This window comes from Bubalus bubalis, chromosome 16 (genome assembly GCF_019923935.1).
Source record: "Bubalus bubalis isolate 160015118507 breed Murrah chromosome 16, NDDB_SH_1, whole genome shotgun sequence".
Classification (NCBI taxonomy): domain Eukaryota; kingdom Metazoa; phylum Chordata; class Mammalia; order Artiodactyla; family Bovidae; genus Bubalus; species Bubalus bubalis.
Window position 1 is genome coordinate 71165969 of NC_059172.1, and position 20742 is coordinate 71186710.

Sequence of the window (20742 nt, forward strand, 5' to 3'; positions counted from 1 at the left end):
AAAAGTGAAAGTGAAGTCACTCAGTCACATCCAACTCTTAGTGACCACATGGACTGCAGCCTACCTACCAGGCTCCTCCGTCCATGGGATTTTCCAGGCAAGAGTACTGGAGTGGGGTGCCACTGCCTTCTTCAACCTTTGGTTCATAAAGAAATATTAATAATGTAACACAAATTTTGAATGGATAATCACATTTGCTTGATTTAAGCCCATTAAATATTTCAAGATAAGGAAAGATGGTTATTAACAAAACCCAAAATACTACAACTTTTATCTCAAATATACACATATATAAACTACATAAACACATATACATATTCTGATTATATGTCTGAGGACTTCTAAAATAATGGGATAAAAAACACAGAACACAGTATCAATACAATTTGATTTTGAATTGCAGACAAACATCATTGTAAGTGCCATATCACAGGCATCAACAAAGGAAAGGGAATACTGCATAGCCTGACTTTTATCTTTTAATCACCACCATTCAAGGAATACGCTTTAATTAAAGCCCAAGGCCATATAAATTACATTCTATAAATAAACAGAGCTGTGCATTTGAATTTTAAAGTTCTGTATTTCATGAGATTTTAGTCTTTGGTGAACAAATAAATCAACCAAACACAAGTTTCCTAGGTTCTTAATTCTGTCAAACTCTAAAACTATGTTCTTAGTAAGAACATAGTTGTATTAAAGAAAGCTTGCTTTTTAAAAAGGAAAACTTATTTTAAAATAATTTGATCATTAAAATTTTTATATGAAATGATTTTAAGTTTTTTAAATGAAATTCAATAGGCCGAGTGCCAAAGTGAAAAACAAAGCAAACAGAAAACACTACAATTATTATCACTGAGGAAGCATGATTCAATTTACCAAGCTTGAGACTGTGCTCAACTTTTCAGAAACACATCTACTGGATTAAATCTGTGCATGACTTTTTCCAGAACAAACTACGCTTACAAGGTGAAAGAGTAACACAAACGGAATTCTACCTGAGTAAATACCCCTTATCCCTGATGATTTTCGATTCTGCTTTACTGATGCGGGAGCAAACAACCTTCTTTGAATAGGAAATTTTTTTTTTTTTTTTAAACTTTACATAACTGTATTAGTTTTGCCAAATATCAAAATGAATCCGCCTCAGGTATACATGTGTTCCCCATCCTGAACCCTCCTCCCTCCTCCCTCCCCATTCCATCCCTCTGGGTCGTCCCAGTGCACCAGCCCCAAGCATCCAGTATCGTGCATCGAACCTGGACTGGCAACTCGTTTCATACATGATATTTTACATGTTTTCTTAACAGAAGCTTTCACAGGTGTTACTCTATTACAACACTATCCTTTGAAGAGTCACTTCATAGTACTTGTAGCAGAAAACCTATACAATCTGATTTAATATTTTTAATGAAACTGTATTAGCTTTTCAATGCATTGTGTTCTTTCTACTTCTATTTAAAAGCTGTTATCAATGGAGCTTATAAAATGCTGAGGCTCAGAGCAGAGATAAACAGTGACACTATACGGAGAACTCAAAGCCCAGAGGTTAACCAACTTCACATCATCTGTGAATGACGATTTGCAGGCCAAGCCCCTCATCTCATAAACAAAGCTGAACTGTGATCAGTGAAAGAAAAACACATAGCTTTCTGCAGTGAGTTCCACATATAATTAACTAGAGCACTACCATTTTACAGCTAAAGGTATATATACTAAAAGCAAAATATCAACAACTAATGAAACTGAGAAAGAGGAGAAATCAGATTTTATTAGAAAAACCCTCTTTTAGAATTAAGGAGAAAAGCAATTCTCATTTATTAAGGAATGCTGAAAACTGCTACTTCTACCTCAAAAAATGTCTTAAAGATACTTCTTTGAATTAAGAACTTCTCACTTCACATTCCCTGGAGAAGGAATGGCAATGCACTCCAGTATTCGTGCCTGGAGGATTCCGTGGACAGAGGAGCCTGGTGGTAGCGCTACCATACACGGGGTCACAGAGAGTCGGGCATGACTGAGTGACTAACAGACACCTCACATTTGAAAAAACTCAGCAGCAAAATCACGGGAGCACAGTCTCTCTGGGTAACAAGCTGCACAGGAATATGACCAACCCAAAACCAAATAAAATGGCAACACCGAGCTGTGTATCTTTAAGCACATCATTTAACTCAGCTGTCCTGAGTATCAGGATGTCCCTCTGTCAAATGGAATAATGATATCTGTCTCACAGGATTGTTGTGATGAGACAAAGCTTGTATAAATATTTATCCAGGTAACACACTGGATTTTTTTCAATTCTGAGAAGCACATCCTTCCTTCCACCCAACGCATACATTTGAAATCAGGCTTCATTTCTTAAATGATATTAGATGCTCCTCATTCATCTCCTTCCCACAACTAAATAAAAAGACTGTGATTCAAGTAAAGATTATATCTAATTATCAAAGGTATGTTTTAAAATGAAGGAACATGAAAACAATCAGCCTAAACATATTAATTTCCTTTTTTTCTCTGCCGTTCAGGCACCCTACCATGGTAAATACGGTTAACCTTTGGTGTCCAAAATGATCTTCTCCTTAATATAACATTTAACACTCCTTTCTATAACATTTAACAACTCTCTTCATTTTTCTAATGAAAATTCTCTCAAGGCCCCACTAAGTTGTGAAAGATACTGAACTAATAAGGCACTAATGGGGATAATCCCAAACTCGTGGAGCTGATGTATAAATTTAACAGATTCCTTTAGTATCCTAGTGCTAAGACAGTCAATAACTCAGGACATTTTTGTGTCTACTGTTACACCTGAAGAGACAATAGCATAAAATAAGACTACTCCAGACAAACTTGCATATGTGATCACGATTCTCATTATTTCCAAATAGGATGTACGCAAATGATCTTTTGCTTCAGAAGGAGAAAAAAAGTGCTGTTACCTTTTTTTGTTAAAAGAAAGAACGACAGGCTTCTCCAGGAATCCAGCTTGCAATGCAAGGGACACCGGTTCCATCCCTGGTCCGGGAAGGGTCCCCATGCCACGGAGCAACTAAGCCCATGAGCCACACCACTGAGCCCAGGCATCGCAGCTACTGAAGCCCTCATGCCAAGCGCCTGTGCGCCCCAACAAGAGAAGCCCCTGTAAGGAAAAGCAGCCCCTGCTAGCCAAAACTAGAGAAAGCCCATGTACAGCAATGGAGATCCACCACAGCCAATAAATAAATAAATAAATCTTAAACAGAAAGAATGAAAAAGAGGGGGGAGGGGAGGAGAGAGGGAAGAAAAAGAAAGTGAGCACGCCTGGTGCCCAGATCTAGCTTTCAAATGCCATTTTCCAATAAAAGAAAACTGGCCCCCTGAGAAATGGATGATGATTCCAGGCCTGAGGCAGGAAGCATCAGGATGAGCAGGGAGCATCTTACAGTGACAAAAAGTAAGGGTGACCAAACAAAAAACAGACAAGAAAAACAACAACAAAACACCATAATGGGAGTATGTCAAAGGGACACAAGATCTGACTGAAAGAACTCCCAATCTGAAACTGAAACAAGTTTAGCAACAAAGTAATACTGCGTTGTAATATATATAAAATAAACATCCATGAGTCTACACTGATACAAATAAATAACTGCATAACTCAATAAATGAGGCAGAAAAGACAAATCTCTCATGCAAAAGAAATAAAAAGTGTTCCACTCTATCTGGGCTCCTTAAGCATGGACTGTGCATAGGTACTTCCTTTCAAAGAGTACACTGTAAGGGTAAGAAGCGGGGGAAAAAAGAGTACTTTATAGTGACAGAACCTATCACTGCCTGAACCAAGAGATTAAGGTCAACATGGACAGTGACAAACTATGTTGATAGTACGTACCACCTTTGATATGATGTGATGAAAATGGTTCTTCATCTCTGTGGTCTAACACATAGCCCCAATCTAATTAAGGGTAAAACATCAAACATTCTACAAAGTATCTGACCATGAATGCGTGCTAAATCGCTTCAATCACGTTCAACTCTGTGCAACCCCATGGACTGTAGCCCACCAGGCTCCTCTGTCCATAGGCAAGAATGCTGGAATGGGTTGCCATGCCCTCGTCCAGGGGATCTTCCTGACCCAGGGATCAAATCCATGTCTCTTACCTGTCCTGCATTGGCAGGCAGGTTCTTTACCACTAGTGCCAGAAAGAAAGAAAAGAAAGTAAGTCTCATCAAAAAGAAAGTCTGAAATCACAGCCAAGAAGTGACTAAAGAGACACAGCTACCAAATACACTGTGATACGGACCATGGAACACAAAGAAGGACGTTAGATAAAAACTCAGGATATCAGAATACAGCATTGACTTTATTTAATAATAATGTATCAACATTGGTTCATTAATTTTAACAAATATACCATACTAATGTATTATAAGATATTAATAACAGGGGAAACTGGATGTCACACACATGGGAACCCTGTAGTATCTTTGCAATTTTTCTGTATATCTAAACCTGTTCTAAAATTAAAACTTTACTCACAATAAGAAATCAAAATATTTAACATATAGTTTAACATTCAGTTCAGTTCAGTCGCTCACACATATGACTCTTTGCGACCCCATGGACTGCAGCACGCCAAGCCTCCCTGTCCACCACCAACTCCCGGAGTTCACCCAAACCCATGTCCATTGTGTCAGTGATGCCCTCCAACCATCTCATCCTCTGTCCTCCCTTTCTCCTTCTGCCTTGACCCCTACTTTTCCCAATGTAAACCACTCCTACGTACATACAACATCCTGCGGAAATAAAGGGGGTCTGCATGCTGAGAAGCTGACAATGAAGGCCTTCTTCCAGCTTCCTACAATGTACTGCATTTCACATGTGTGCCTAGGAATTTAACCAAATTTAATGTAACCATAAGGAATTTAAACAAACTAACTCTCACAAGAACACACAAATGGTTTAACATATTTTAGGCAAGAAATAGCAGGTAGAATATAACAATAATTTAAGTATAGGCTAGAAATAAAAGCAGTATTTCTCTCATTCCTAATATGAGTTCTTTATCAGTCACATGAGGTTTAAAATGATAGTTTTTAACTAATAAAAGCTGATCAGAAGTAGGCCAAAAAACTTCAAAATTATCAAGAGGCCTAGAGGTCCTTAATGCAACTGTGGTGTTGGAGAAGACTCTTGCGAGTCCCTTGGACTGCAAGGAGATCCAACCAGCCCATCCTAAAGGAGATCAGTCCTGGGTGTTCTTTGGAAGGACTGATATTGAAGCTGAAACTCCAATACTTTGGCCACCTCATGCAAAGAGCTGATTCATTGGAAAGGACCCTGATGCTGGGAAAGATTGAGGGCAGGAGGAGAAAGGGACAACAGAGGATAAGATGGGTGGATGGCATCACCGACTCGATGGACATAGGTTTGGGTAAACTCCAGGAGTTGGTGATGCACAGGGAGGCCTGGCGTGCTGCGGTTCCTGGGGTCGCAAAGAGTTGGTCACGACTGAGTGACTGAACTGACTGACTTATAAACTACAATAAGTTATGCAGCAAACAGCACAGTATTTAAGTGACTTAGCTCCAGGACTGGACTACATGAGCAGGAATACTGACAATAAGATTTATTAGCTATGAGACCTTGGACATGTTATTTAATCTCTCTATGAGTTACTGGCATCTGTAGAATGATGGTAATAATAATTTCTACCTTACAGAATTGGTGGAAGTATTTTAAGAGATATTTCACTAAAGTACTTAGAACAACATTTGGCACATGGTAGGCACTCAATAAATATTAGTTATGACTGGGAGTAAAGCATTATGGGAGTATTCATGAAAATCTTTTATACCACTACAGAATTCATTAATTACCTTTTGGCAAAGAACTTAGAAGACATCAAACTCAGAAATGAAACACATTTTTTTTTTTCTTTTTTATGGATAAGTAAGAATAGCCTGTTCTAGGATATTACATACAGATTCAGGTCTTTGAGAATGCTCCATCAATGTCTCCTGCCTAATTACTTAAAGGTTATATTGATAGTGTGGCCACAAACAGCTGATAGCAAATACTTCACTAGGACTTAGGAACAGTATACATACCCTCAAATCAGGAGAAAAGTTCTCTGCAGAAGTTGATATGGAATCCGATGAGACAACAGAAGCTGATTTTGTATGCACTGAATTCTCTGAATGAGAAGTGGAAGCACTACAAGATACAAAAGCACAGGACATTTGAAAAATGGGCGTGGTAAAAATTCAGAAATTTTATTAACTGTAACCCCACTGTTTATTAAAACTTCTACTGCCAACCAGTCCAATATTGCCTATTCAATCTTATCTCTAAATACTGATAAATTGCAAGCTCTATTCCTAAGAATAGGGCTAAGTAGTCTTACCATCCACATTCCCTCTAGACAGGCTTCCCCAGTATTTATGAGTACACTCCAGGTTAATTCTTTCTTTTTATCTAACCATCCAATTAATCACTCAATTATCAGGCCAATGTGCAAAAAACCATTACACCAGGCACTATGATTTGGAGATAAATAGGGCAAAGCTCTCATGTTCATAAAGCTCACAAGCTTGTTGAAGAGACAGATAAATAGCGCAATGTGATAACTCTAACTATACACACACATACACCCCCTAGGTGGACAGAGAGCAGAGAGACAGAGAAGCACCATGATTATGAATCTGGAAAAAGGAAAAGAAAGTACCTAACTCTACCCAGGAAAGTTCAGGGAAGACATCACAGAGCAGGTGATATCTGAACTGAGGCTTGAAAGATAGGAAATCGCCAGGCTGACAAACAAGCAAGGGAATTCCAAAAACAAACAAAAAACACTAAAAGTATAGAATTATCAAAGAGCATAGAACACTTGAGAAACTACAAATAGTTTGGCAAGGCTAAATGAGCAGAAGGGGAAAAGATAATCATGGAAAGACAAGCCTGTCCTTGTACCTTGTAACTTTTCCCCACAACCAAATTGTGTGTTTTTTAACACACAATTAAAATATGTTAAATATCCTATGTTAAATATCCATTTTTTCCATTACACTAAGTAATCACACTCGATACTTTTATTCTCTCAAATTCTTATAGAACTTTGGATACCTGATCACATACTGCCTTTTACTGTTTATTGTTCTCAAGTATGTAAATGTTGTCTCACCAATTAAAATTTCAAAGTCCCAAGAAGGACGACTGTGTCTTTACTTTCTATAAAATCTACTTCAGTGCCTTTGTATACAGTTAACGTGTATTATCTTTATTAAATTAAAAAATACAGTGACAATAAACCAATGCCACAAACTGTATGATTTATATCATTTCCTTTTATCAGTAGAAGAAACTTAAAATTATTTAAGGAAGAAAAATCAATGGTAGGAAAATCTCAAACATTTTGAACTGAAACTTAAAGTTCTGACTAAGAAATACATTTTTCTAAAGCTTCACTCCCAACATATTAAAAGCCTACTTCACACAAAAAGTCAAGATTCTGATGGAATAATCCACCTTGAGGTTGTGATATTTAGAAAGCACATTTTTGTTTTAAAATTTGTCCACCATAATACCTGCATGTAGCGACTATAAATTATGTTTACAATGTGAAAATCATCTCCCTTCAAATAACTGTCAGTTCATTTTTATTGAGGTTTGGATACTAAAAATACTGTATATATTTTAGGTGTACAACATGACATTCTGATATATGTATTCACTATGAAATGATCACCACAATAAAGCTAATTGAGACACCATAACCTCACACAGTTATCTTTCTTTTTGTAGTGAGACAATTTGAGATCTACCATCTTGGCAATTTCAAGTATACAATATTATTAAACTACAGTCACTATGCTATATATTAGGTACCCAGATATAATTTATATCTGAAAATCTGTCCCTTTTGATCAGACAAGTTTTCCCCCCTTATCAGATAGGATTTGAAAACATTTTCTCTCACTCTGTGGGTCACTTTGATGTAGTCCTAATAGTTTGTTTTTGCTTTTGTTACCTGCCCTCTACCGGTGGCAAATCCGAGAAACCATTCTCAAGACCAGTACCAAAGAACTTTTCCCCAATGTTTTCCTCCGGGAGTTTTACAGATTGAGGTCTTACTTTTAAATGCTTAATCCACTTTGGTTGATTTCTGTGTGTGATGTAATATAAGGGTCCAATTTCACCCTTGTGCATATGCATATCCATTTTCACCAACACTATCATTGAAGAGTCTATCATTTCCCCACTGCTCATTCCTGGTGCTGTTTTCAAAGGTAGATTGACTGTATACACGTGTAGTTCTACCGATCTGTTCTGCTGTCCACTGTTTTGATAACCACAGCCGTGCAATACAGCTTGAGGTTAGGAAGTGTGATCCCTCCAGCTCTGTTCTTTGTGCTCAAGACTGCATTAGCCATTTTGGGTTTTTCATGGTTCCATACTGACTTCAAGATTGTTTTTTCTATCTGTGTAAAATGTCATTAGAATTTTTATGTAGCATGCATTGAATCTGTAAATCACTTTAGGCAACAATGACATTTTAACAAGATTAATTTTACCAATTCATTAACACAGGATAACTTTCTATTGATTTGTGTCTTTTTCAATTCCTTCCATCATCATTTTGTAGTTTTCTTCATACAGGTCTTTAACTTCCTTAGATAGTTTTATTCCTTAGTATTGTATTTTTTTTTTTTTTTGCTATTAAATTAATTTGTTTCCTTAATGTCTTTTTTGGAAAATGCATTATTAGTATATAGAAACAACTGACTTCTGCATGTTGATTTTGTATCCTGCTACTTTCCTGAATGTTTTAGCTTTTTGTACAGTTTTTTACAATGTTCCATGTATAAAATCATGCTATCTACGTTTTTATGTATTTATACAATGTGAAAATCATCTCCCTCAAAATAATCACTTCATTTAAATGAATGAAAATGCCATTCCACTGGGAACACTTCAAAAAAATGTTTTTCAAATACAAACATCTCTTTATTTCAAAGTATAATTGTGGTTAATTGTTTTTGTGTCCAAGAAACTATAATATGACAAGGGAACAGTCATAAGAATTCTATTATCTAGCTTTATAGTGTAAGGAAAGAGAAATTGATAGGCTGAGAATGATTTCTTTTTTTCTGTACCAATTTAGGATTAATTAAAATAACACTAAACATAACATTAAAATAACAAGGAAAACAATAAAAATTTAGGCACAGTACTCTGACAAATATTGTTTGCTGCCTACTCCATATATATACACAGTCCTTTCTTTCCTGATCTGCATGAGGACAGTTACGATGAGCCCAAGATGACATGCTTGTTTTTGGTTCTTTTGTGTCTAGGAGACAATGTGACAAAATTGTGGCCCGTGAAATTTAAGGGGCTGGAGGGGACACACGTGTGACTATATCTTAGTATTGTTCTTGTGATTATAGCAAACACAAATACACATACCACTACCACCACCACCACAACTGCTGAAAGCTCTGGTATAAACATGAACTGGCTACTCAAGACTGAAGGTGGCTACAGAATGCAGAGCTCTATTTTCAATAGTTATTTTTCCCTGTCATATGGGCTTTGTACATGATTCTGATCACCATGGCTACTAGGCTACTTCATTTCCACTGTTCTTTTCAATTTCTCCACTGTTCATCTTGAGGTCAAGCCCTCTATGTTTACCTTTTATGAACTGTTCCATAAATAAGCTTTGTATTTCCCTGAATTCATACCATTGCTCATGCAACTCCAAAACAGAATGCCCATTTATCTTCCCTGGCTGCTCAGACAGTAAAGAGTCTGCCTGCAGTGTGGGAGCCCCGGGTTCAATCCCTGAGTCAGGAAGGTCTCCTGAAGAAGGAAATGGCAACCCACTCCAGTCTTCTTGCCTGGAAAATTCCATGGACAGAGGAGCATGGCAGGCTACAGTCTATGGGGTCGCGAAGAGTTGAACATGACTGAGCTAATTCTCTTTCTATTTATTAACATCCTATTGTTACTTACTCTTTAAGACCCAGTTAAATGGCCGGTTTTTCCAAGAAGTCTTCCCAGGTCATCCAGTGGAATAAAACCCAATCATCTATACTTCTGCCTATATTCTATGAAGTGAAGTGAAGTCGCTTTAACCTCTGAGCCACCAGGATACCCAAATCCTATACTCTATAATGGCATTTAAATCTTTAGACTAGAGCTCTTTAGTTACACTGCTTCCTCTCTTTAAAAGATAAACTGCTAGAGAATAAGAATTGGCAAGACATCTGAATTCTGACCAAAGACTACAGTCTGCTAATCTCATTAAGTCTGGAGAAGGAAATGGCAACCCACTTCAGTTTTCTTGCCTAGAGAATCCCATGGACAGAGGAGCCTGGTGGGCTACAGTCCATGGGGTCGCAGAGAGTCAGACATGACTCAGCGACTAAACAACAACAATCTTACTAAGTAACCAATGCCGCTTTGGTCCTCAGTTTTCCTAGGCCCATAAACTTCACCACACAAACTTCAATCCAAACATTCTTATTATCCTTGTCATCCTGAACCTCTTCAAAAATGCCAGACCTTCAAGTCCGACTCTGTATTTCCTCTGTCCATTTTCCCTGCCCAAGTCTTCCTTCAGCTAACTTCTCCTTTACACTGGACTTTTTACGCCATATGGAATAAATTCTCTTCTATCTTCAACCAAACTCTCCCCTCCACCTCTTTGCTTCAGCTGAGATCTCCTTCCAGGAGCCCACTTCCCTGCAGCCTTTTCTAGAGAAGACTCTTATCCAACATCTAACAAAATCCAAAGGTGAAGCCAGCATTCCCCCAGCTCCTGTCTCATGCTTTCACACTAGTGTTCCTTTTCCATCTCCATATATAAAAGCCTTCTTCCTCCGAGGTGCTTGGTATTTGGGCATACAACCTCTGTATCACCCATTCACCTTTTAATCACTGCTTCTCACATTAGTGAAGACTTCTACTAATCTGGCTCACTTTCTCCTCTTAAAGCTTCTTTCTACTCCAAAACTGCCTTCATGGCGGGAATTTTAATGTTCACAGGGACAAACCAGCAACCACCTAGCTCAAAATTCCTCACTTCCTACATTCTTCATCTACATCCCTAACTAAGCAATGTGCTTCTGCAGCACATATCGCACTTTACCATTTCTGGAAACTACCCAGTCTTTGTCATCGAAAACTCAAGGAAACCAATATCTGACCACAGACGCTATGCTTTCCAAACATCTCACTTTCTTAACTTTCCCTTCATTGAATCTTCAATCCAGTGGTGACAACTCATCCCTCAACTTCTCCGTTTGTCCTTATTCTTCATGCTTATTGTTCTCTCTCCCCCACTTCACCTCCTTCTCCATCCAACCTCAAATACCCAGTGTAACAGTTTACATTCTCTTTCAAAAAACACTCAGTGTCCTGTTTCTATCCACTGACCACCCCTGCCCTGCTAATCCCTAAATTCAGATCAATATAACTATCTACCTTCTTCTGTGCTAATGGAGTAAATCCTCACATTGGGGCCATTTTAAACTCACCGTTAGAAACATTAGCTAGACCCCAGGCAGTGCTCAGCAATACTCCCACTTCCCAAGTGAGCTTTCTAAACCATCACCATTTTTTCCCAAACCAATCACATCCAACCAATCCAAAGTTCTATAGAGTCCACCTCCCTACCATCTCTTGAATGTATCCTTTTTAATATCCTAATTTTTACTGTCTTAGCGCAACACCTTTTCCCTCAACTACTCATTCAATACATCATTCCAAACTAATACCAAAGTGATCTTTCAAAAACAGATCTGATCCTATCATTCCTCTGCTTAAGACTTTTTAAAAAAAACTGACATATAATAGATACATAACATTAGTTTCAGGTGTACAGCCTAATGATTCAATATTTGTATATACTGTGCAGTAATCATAGAAAATCTCATTAACATCCATCACCACATATATTAACAATTTGTTTCTTCTGATGAGAACTTTTAAAATCAACTCTCTTAGCAACTCTCAACTAAACATTATTATTAACTATAGTCACCATGGTATACATCACATCCCCACAACTTGTTTATTTCATAACCAGAAGAATGTATTTTGACCACCTTTACCCATTTCACTCATTCCTCCCAACCCAAATCACCTGCCTCTGGCAACCACCAATCTGCGCTCTGTACCTATGAGTTTGGTTTTTGTTTTTCAGATTCCACATGTATTTGTGACATCATATAGTATTTGTCTTTCTCTGACATATTTCACTTACATAATGCCCTCAAGATCCACCCATGCTGTTGCAAATGGCAGTATTTTCTTCTTTTTATGGTTAAATACCACCCACTGTGTCTCTCTGTGTGTGTATATCCGTGTGTGTGTGTGTGTGTGTAGCACATTTTCTTTATCCATTCACCCATCAATGGACCTTTAGGTTGCTTCCATGTCTTAGTTACTGTAAATAATGCTGCAGTTAACGTGGGAGTGCAAATACCCTTTCAAGTTAGTGTTTTTATTTTTCTCAGAAAAATATCCAGAAGTCAAAACTGCTACATCACACGGTAGTTCTATGCTTAATTTTTGGAGGAACCTCCGTCCTTTTTCCATAGTGGCTGCACCAATTTATATTCCAACCAACAGTCTACCAGGGTTCCCTTTTATCCACATCCTGACCAGCATTCACGATTTTCTGTCTTTTTGATAATTGCCATTCTAACAGGTATGAAGGACAGGGCAGCCTGGAGTGCTGCAGTCCACAGGGTCTCAAAGAGTGGGACACGACTGAGTGACTGAACAGCAACTGAACAACAACAGGTATGAAGTGATATCCCACTGCGCTTCTGACTTGCATTCCCTCCTTAAACCTTCAAAGGAGTACGTCAAGGCTGTATATTGTCACCCTGCTTATTTAACTTATCATGAGAAATGATGGGCTGGAAGAAGCACAAGCTGGAATCAAGATTGCTGGGAGAAATATCAATAACCTCAGATATGCAGATGACACCACCCTTATGGCAGAAAGTGAAGAGGAACTCAAAAGCCTCTTGATGAAAGTGAAAGTGGAGAGTGAAAAAGTTGGCTTAAAACTCAACATTCAGAAAACTAAGATCACGGCATCTGGTCCCATCACTTCATGGGAAATAGATGGTGAAACAGTGGAAACAGTGACAGACTTTATTTTTGGGAGTTCCAAAATCACTGCAGATGGTGACTGCAGCCATGAAATTAAAGGATGCTTACTCCTTGGAAGGAAAGTTATGACCAACCTAGATAGCATATTCAAAAGCAGAGACATTACTTTCCCGACAAAGGTCTATCTAGTAAAAGCTATGGTTTTTCCAGTGGTCATGTATGGATGCGAGAGTTGGACTGTGAAGAAAGCTGAGTGCCGAAGAATTGATGCTTTTGAACTGTGGTGTTGGAGAAGACTCTTGAGAGTCCCTTGGACTGCAAGAAGATTCAACCAGTCCATTCTGAAGGAGATCGGTCCTGGGTGTTCATTGGAAGGGCTGATGCTAAAGCTGAAACTCCAAAACTTTGGCCATCTCATGCTAAGAGTTGACTCATTGGAAAAGACTGATGCTGGGAGGGATTGGGGGCAGGAGGAGAAGGGGACGACAGAGGATGAGATGGCTGGATGGCATCACCGACTCGATGGACGTGAGTTTGAGTGAACTCTGGGAGTTGGTGATGGACAAGGAGGCCTGGCGTGCTGCGATTCATGGGGTCACAAAGAGTTGGACACGACTGAGCGACTGAAATGAACTGAACTGACTATATACTGCCCACAGAATCGCGCCCAAACTCCTTAGCACAACACCTAAAGTCTTCCATGATCGGGCCTTTGTTCCATATATCTAGCCATAGCTTCACTCAACTGAACCCACTGGGAATGGCATGCAGACTCTCTAAGTTCTTTAGCCATCTCATGCATCTGCACCTTTGCTGCTGACTCTGCTGTCTTTGCCTGTAATGTCCTTCATACACTTCCCTGTTTGTCCCTATCCATCTTATAAACATACCTGCTTCTTCCTTCACTGTACACTGTACATATTTCTATTGCAATACCTGTAAAATTTTATTGTATTTACTCATCTATGAGCCCCTCTTCTCAGACATTTTTGTTGTTTGCTATTCCAAGATGCTTCAGCATAGATTGTTTCCTCAACTTGCTTACAACAAAATATGTAAAGCGTCTAAAAAAAAGTAGCACCACGTGACTAACTGCTATTATTTACAACAAATGTTATTACACAGAAACTACCCCACCCCAAGTCAGATTAGCTGCATAAATTTAAAAATTATAATGGCAATGTTGCTGTTTCACTTCTCATTATTACTACTTCCAGCTGTGACCTACAAGTCAGAATACAAATGTGCCTCAGTGACTATACCTTAGGCTTATAAGGGGTCAGGGTGCGGAGGAGACAGCAAGAACTATAATTAAAGACCTCGTATTCATAAAATAAGAAATTATATTTTGGAAAACATTATGTTAGATAATATGGATTCAGAAGTGAAAGACATCCAACTTGAAACTGATAATATAAAATTAACTTTTTTCTATACTAAAAAGCTCAAGTGTTCTATAAAGTAATAAAAAGGAGACATGGTAGTACTACCAGAAGACAACTAATTATGTCACCAAAAATAACCTTTCTCTGGAAAAAATCTGAGTAAAAATTAACGCTCTTTTGCCTATTATGTTTTCCACAGAACTACCTTTCCCAAAACTGTTTACTTCAATTTGACAGCCATTTCAATTGCATGAAGTCATGTCCATTAAGAAACAGTTTACATTTTTTTTTTCTTATTCCCTTCCTTTCTTTCACATTGAATATGATTTTTATTTCCCATTTTCATGTCTCACTCTAGCTCAATACACGTTGGATGAAAAAAGCCAGAATCAACTTGTAACTGGATGTTCTCAGTGATGTTAGTCCCATCACTTTTAAATATATAATATTCAAATCTATAAGAATGATTTTCTTCTAACATCACTCCAACAATTATTTAGCTCTTGCATTATGATGAAAGTGCATATACTGCTACCCAATTACCTCCAAATCAAATTAAATCTCTTAACAGTATTCAGAGTGCCAAGGTGCTCCACCATATCTAATCCTAGCTCAAGTTTACATTTCACTCCAGCCAGACACACCTGTTAGAGAAGGCAATGGCACCCCACTCCAGTACTCTTGCCTGGCAAATCCCATGGACGGAGGAGCCTAGTAGGCTGCAGTCCATGGGGTCGTGAAGAGTTGGACACGACTGAGCGACTTCCCTTTCACTTTTCACTTTCATGCATTGGAGAAGGAAATGGCAACCCACTCCAGTGTTCTTGCCTGGAGAATCCCAGGGACAGGGGAGCCTGGTGTGCTGCCGTCTATGGGGTCGCACAGAGTCGGACACGACTGAAGTGACTTAGCAGCAACAGCAGCAGACACACCTGTTCCTTGCCACTGGTCATGAGAATCAGTCTTCTCCATTTCCACTCTAAATATTTTTTAACTTAGTCTCCAAACTGTCTTCTCTTCTGACCAACTCTGGTTTTTAATCACCTCAAACTTATTCTGAAGGTATATTTTCCACAATAAATCAGTCCTGTTATTCTTACTGATTCAATAAGTCATTTCAAAACCTTTGTAATTGGTTATGTTTATATTGATGTACTGTTTATACTGATTCAATTTTCTATATTGAACTGTCTATATTGATTCACTGCATAACACACATATTTCTTCAAAAAAAATTAACAATTATAAAACCCTATATACAAAACTTTGCTGTACATCTGGCTGCAGGATGTAGCTCTTCTCTGGCTGTACCCAGATTTCCCACACCAGACCCAACTCCTTCCTTAACTACCTTCCCCTGTCGCCTAGAAGAAATGGAGTAGCCCTCATAGTCAACAAGAGAGTCTGAAATGATGTACTTGGGTACAATCTCAAAAATGACTGAATGATCTGTTTCCAAGGCGAACCATTCAATATCACACTAATCCAAGTCTATGCCCCAACTACAGGGGCATATGGTTGGGGCATGGACTTTAGCTTCAGCAAGAAGCAGCAGCTGAAAAAGCTGAAGTTGAACAGGTCTATAAAAACCTACAAGACCTTCTGGAACTAACACCCAAAAAAGATGTCCTTTTCACCACAGTGGACTGTAATGCAAAAGTAGGAAGTCAAAACCTACCTGGAGTAACAGGCAAATTTGACTTTAGAGTACAAAATGAAGCAGGGCAAAGGCTAATAGAGTTTTGCCAAAAGAATGCACTGGTTAAAGGAAACACCCTCTTCCAACAACACAAGAGAAGACTCTACACATTGACATCACCACATGGTCAATACCAAGAACAGACTGATTATATTCTTTGTAGCCAAAGATGAAGAAGCTCTATACAATCAGCAAAAACAAGACCAGGAGCTTACTTTGGATCAGATCATGAACTCCTTATTGCCAAATTCAGACTTAAATTGAAGAAAGTGGAGAAAACCACTAGACCATACAGCCATGACCTAAATCAAATTCCTTATGATTATACAGTGAAATGACAAATAGATTCAAGGGATTAGATCTGATAGACAGAGTGCCTGAAAACCTATGGACAGAGGTTTGTGACTCTGTACAGGAGGCAGTGATGAAGACCATCCCCAAGGAAAGAAATGCAAAAAAGCAAAACGGTTGTCTGAGGAGGCCTTACAAATAGCTGAGAAAAGGAGAAGCTAAAGGCAAAGGAGAAAAGGAAAGATATACCCATCTGAATGCAGACTTCCAAAGAATAGCAAGGAGAGATAAAACAGCCTTCCTTAGTGATCACTGCAAAGAAAGAGAGGAAAACAACAGAATGGGAAAGACCAGAGATCTCTTCTCTTCAACAGAAGCAGAAGATATTAAGAATAGGTAGCAAGAATACACAGAAGAACTGTACAAAAAAGATCTTAATGACTCAAATAACCACAATGGTGTGATCACTTAAGTAGAGTCAGCCATCCTGGAAAGTGAAGTCAAGTGGGCCTTAGGAAGCATCACTATGAACAAAGCTAGTGGAGGTGATGGAATTCTACCTAAGCTATTTCAAATCCCAGAAGATGATGCTGTGAAAGTGCTGCACTAAATATGCCAGCAAATCTGGAAAAGTCAGCAGTGGCTATAGGAAAGGAAAGGAAAAGGTCAGTTTTCATTTCAATCCCAAAAAAAAGGCAAAGCAAAAGAATGTTCAAAATACCACATAACTGCACTCATCTCACACACTAGTAAAATAATGCTCAAAATTCTGCAAGCCAGGCTTCAACAGTATGTGAACGGAGAACTTCCAGATGTTCAAGCTGGATTTAGAAAAGGCAGAGGAGACTGAGATCAAATTGCCAACATCTGCTACACCACTGTAAAAGCAAGAGAGTTTCAGAAAAACATCTACTTCTGCTTTATTGACTACATCAAAGCCTCTGACTATGTGGATCACAACAAACTGGAAAATTCTTCAACAGATGGGAATACCTGACCACCTTACATGCCTCCTGAGAAATCTGTATGCAGGTCCAGAAGCACAGTCAGAACCAGATATGAAACAATGGATTGTTTCCAAATTGGGAAATGAGTAAGTCAAGGCTGTATATTGTCACCCTGCTTATTTAACTTATATGCAGAGTACATCATGTGAAATGCTGGGCTGGATGAAGCACAAGCTGGAATCAAAATCACTGGGAGAAATATCAAAAACCTCAGATACATAGATGACACCACACTTATGACAGAAAGGGGAAAAAAACTAAAGAGCCTCTTGATGAGAATGAAAAAGCTGGCTTAAAGTTCAACATTCAAAAACGAAGATCATGGCATCCGGTCCCATCACTTCATGGCGAACAGATGGGGAAACAATGGAAACAGTGACAGACTTTATTTTCTTGGGCTCAAAAATCACTGCAGATGGTGATTGCAGCCATGAAATTAAAAGATACTTGCTCCTTAGAGGAAAAGCTATGACCAACCTAGACAGCATAATAAAAAGCAGAGACATTACTCTCCTGACAAAGGTCTGTCTAGTCAAAGCTATGGTTTTTCCAGTAGTTACGTATGGATGTGAGAGTTGGACTATTTAGAAAGCTGAGCGCCGAAGAATTGATGGTTTTGCACCATGGTATTGGAGAAGACTCTTGAGAGTCCCTTGGACTGCAAGGAGATCCAACCAGTCCACTCTAAAGGAGATCAGTCCTGGGTTTTCACTAGAAGGACTGATGCTGAAGCTGAAATTCCAATACTTTGGCCACCTGATGCGAAGAACTGACTCACTGGAAAAGACCCTGATGCTGGGAAAGATTGAAGGCAGGAGGAAAAGGGGACGACAGAGGATGAGATGGTTGGATGACATCACCGATTTGATGGACATGAGTTTGAGCAAGCTCCGGGAGTTGGTGATGAACAGGGAAGCCTGGCGTGCTGCAGTCCATGGTGTCACAAAGACTTGGACACAACTGAGCAACTGAACCGAACCTATACAAAACACTAGATTACAGAACAGCCTCTGCCCTTGAGACTTCAGCCAGAAACAGACATTATACCACATAGGCACATCAATAATACCATGAGAGCTACAAATAAGGGCTAGGGAAAAAAAAAACTCAAAGGAAATGGTAATAACTTAAGGATTGGAGAAAAGAAGAAATACATTCAGCTGAACCATTTGAAATTGAGGGAAAAAAAAAACCTCCAAAGTAGGGGAAGATAAACAGAAAGTTTTATTTTCCTTCTGGAGTTACTGAGGATTTTTTAATATATATGCCATATATACAGTATTCCATTTCTATTAAAAAATTTCTTAGGACATAGAGCAAACATTTTGTAAAAGAGACCATGTCTTAGGGCTTCCCTGGTGGCTCAGCGGTAAAGAATGCACCTGCCAATGCAGGAGACATGGGTTCAATCCCTGATGTGGGATGACCCCATATGCTGCAGAGCAACTAAGCCTGCGGGCCACTACTATCGAGCTTGCGCTCTAAGAGGCCGGTAGCTGCAACTGCTGAGCCGACGAGCCACCAATTACGGAAGGCCACGCACTCTAGAGCCTGTGCTCCGCAACAGAAGCCATGGAACTGAGAAGCCCGCACAGAGCAGCTAATCCCTGCTCTCTGCACTAGTGAAAAGCCTGTGCAGCAACAAAGACCACCACAGCCAAAAATAATAAATAAATAAATATTTTTTTTTAAAGAGAGACCATGTCTTACATGAATGACAAATAATACACAACTGGTGGGAATTTATTTTTTTGACTGCTATTTCCCAAATGGTTAAAGAAAAAGTTGTTGAGAATTAAGAAACCAGGATTTTAGTCCATTCTAGCTAACAGTAGTATCTGCAGCCAAGTGCCATAATCCCCACTCTCCATTATAGCTCCATTATCCGTGAAAAGTACCGATTTGACTATTTTAGTGGTTAGCTTTTTGATGGTCAGATACTTCTTTGAAAATCTCATGAAAACTATTCCCTGAACTGTTTCCAATGTCAAGAACTTTAAGGTCAAGAATCATGTCTTGATGGTCTCTTTTAGTTCTAACATAGTCCAGAGCTTCAGAAATGAGTATTCTACCTTTTGAAATATTCACACAATTAACTATAGAAATACTGAAAAATGAAATTGTCCAAAAGGCATATGTTCGTGTATGTGTATATACATGTTAAGTGTTTTCTAATTAGGCAATCAGAGACTTGAATAAATTTTATTTAAGACTCACAGCCTAAATAGAAATATTCCAATATTGTATTTCATACAACAGAGTCAAAAGGAAATTAAATCCAACAGCTACACTTATTTTAGGAACTCTGGGCTATCACTTTGTAAACTCAACACCCCAATTACAGATAAACAGAAATAATACTCTATCAAGAAATATTTTCATTGTTTTAATATCAAGTGACTTTTATCAGAAACTATTTACCTTTCATTGTTTAAGTATTTAAACACTGAAATTAAATATTTTCATTGTTTTTATATCAAGTGATTTCATCAGAAACTGTATGTTGTAAAATGCACTTGAAAAACATTTTAATTAGCTAAGTAATGATTCTTTTTTCCTTTAAAAAAAAAAAAAAAAAAAAACAGCCACAGATGGGCCACAGAAGTCTTCCCATCATGTCACTTCAAGCGCAATGGAAAGACCTTCGCTGTCTGCCTCCCTGGCCCTACCACACATCATCAACAGCTTCCTCCATTCGGATTCCTGAGCTTAACGATTCTGTATCAAACATCATAAATTTCAAAACATATCTGTAGTAATTTATGGGAGACACCTCCATAAAAATATACATACAGTTGGTTCAGTTAACTTTTCTAAATAAATAATTTCATCAGAATGAAGAACACAAGAACGTAAGCCGAGTGACTCAGGAGCGTCGTCCTTGCCAATGGCCGCCATAACCAGGTTTACGAGGCTTCCCGGTCCGTGATCTGCACTCTTCACCTAACCTGCAGCCTCAGCACACTGGACTCATTATTAGCTTCAGTGGCCTGACTCACTGGAGTGCTTAGCCTCTGCCAAGGTGAAAAACGAAAACACATGACTTGGAGTAATCTTGGTACTTGCATTTCTGCCAACACTCTCATGTTTCTTTCAAACACCACATGTGCTTTTCCTTCACCAGTCTCTTTCCAAATCTGCACACCATATTCCATTTCTTAAGAGTTTAGCTACCTTCCACATTACAGCAAATTGTCTATCTTCAATGGTTCCATTTGCTTAGTACCCACTCCTTCACCAATTCCT

At 38.6% G+C, this 20742-nt stretch overlaps 1 protein-coding gene across 8 annotated transcripts in view; it reads right to left on the bottom strand.

Annotated features, from left to right (window-relative positions):
• Positions 1–20742, bottom strand: part of MTMR2 (myotubularin related protein 2) — a 114992-nt gene that overhangs the window by 67749 nt on the left and 26501 nt on the right. For 6 of the 8 annotated variants that reach the window (XM_006050568.4, XM_006050570.4, XM_025266983.3 and 3 more), the window contains one exon: positions 6094–6199. In XM_006050568.4, coding sequence (XP_006050630.1) covers positions 6094–6199 — 106 coding nt within the window. Of the gene's footprint in view, positions 1–4769; positions 4871–6093; positions 6200–20742 lie in introns of all 8 variants that reach the window. The other 2 variants (XM_044929784.2, XM_044929785.2) reach the window with 1 other exon arrangement.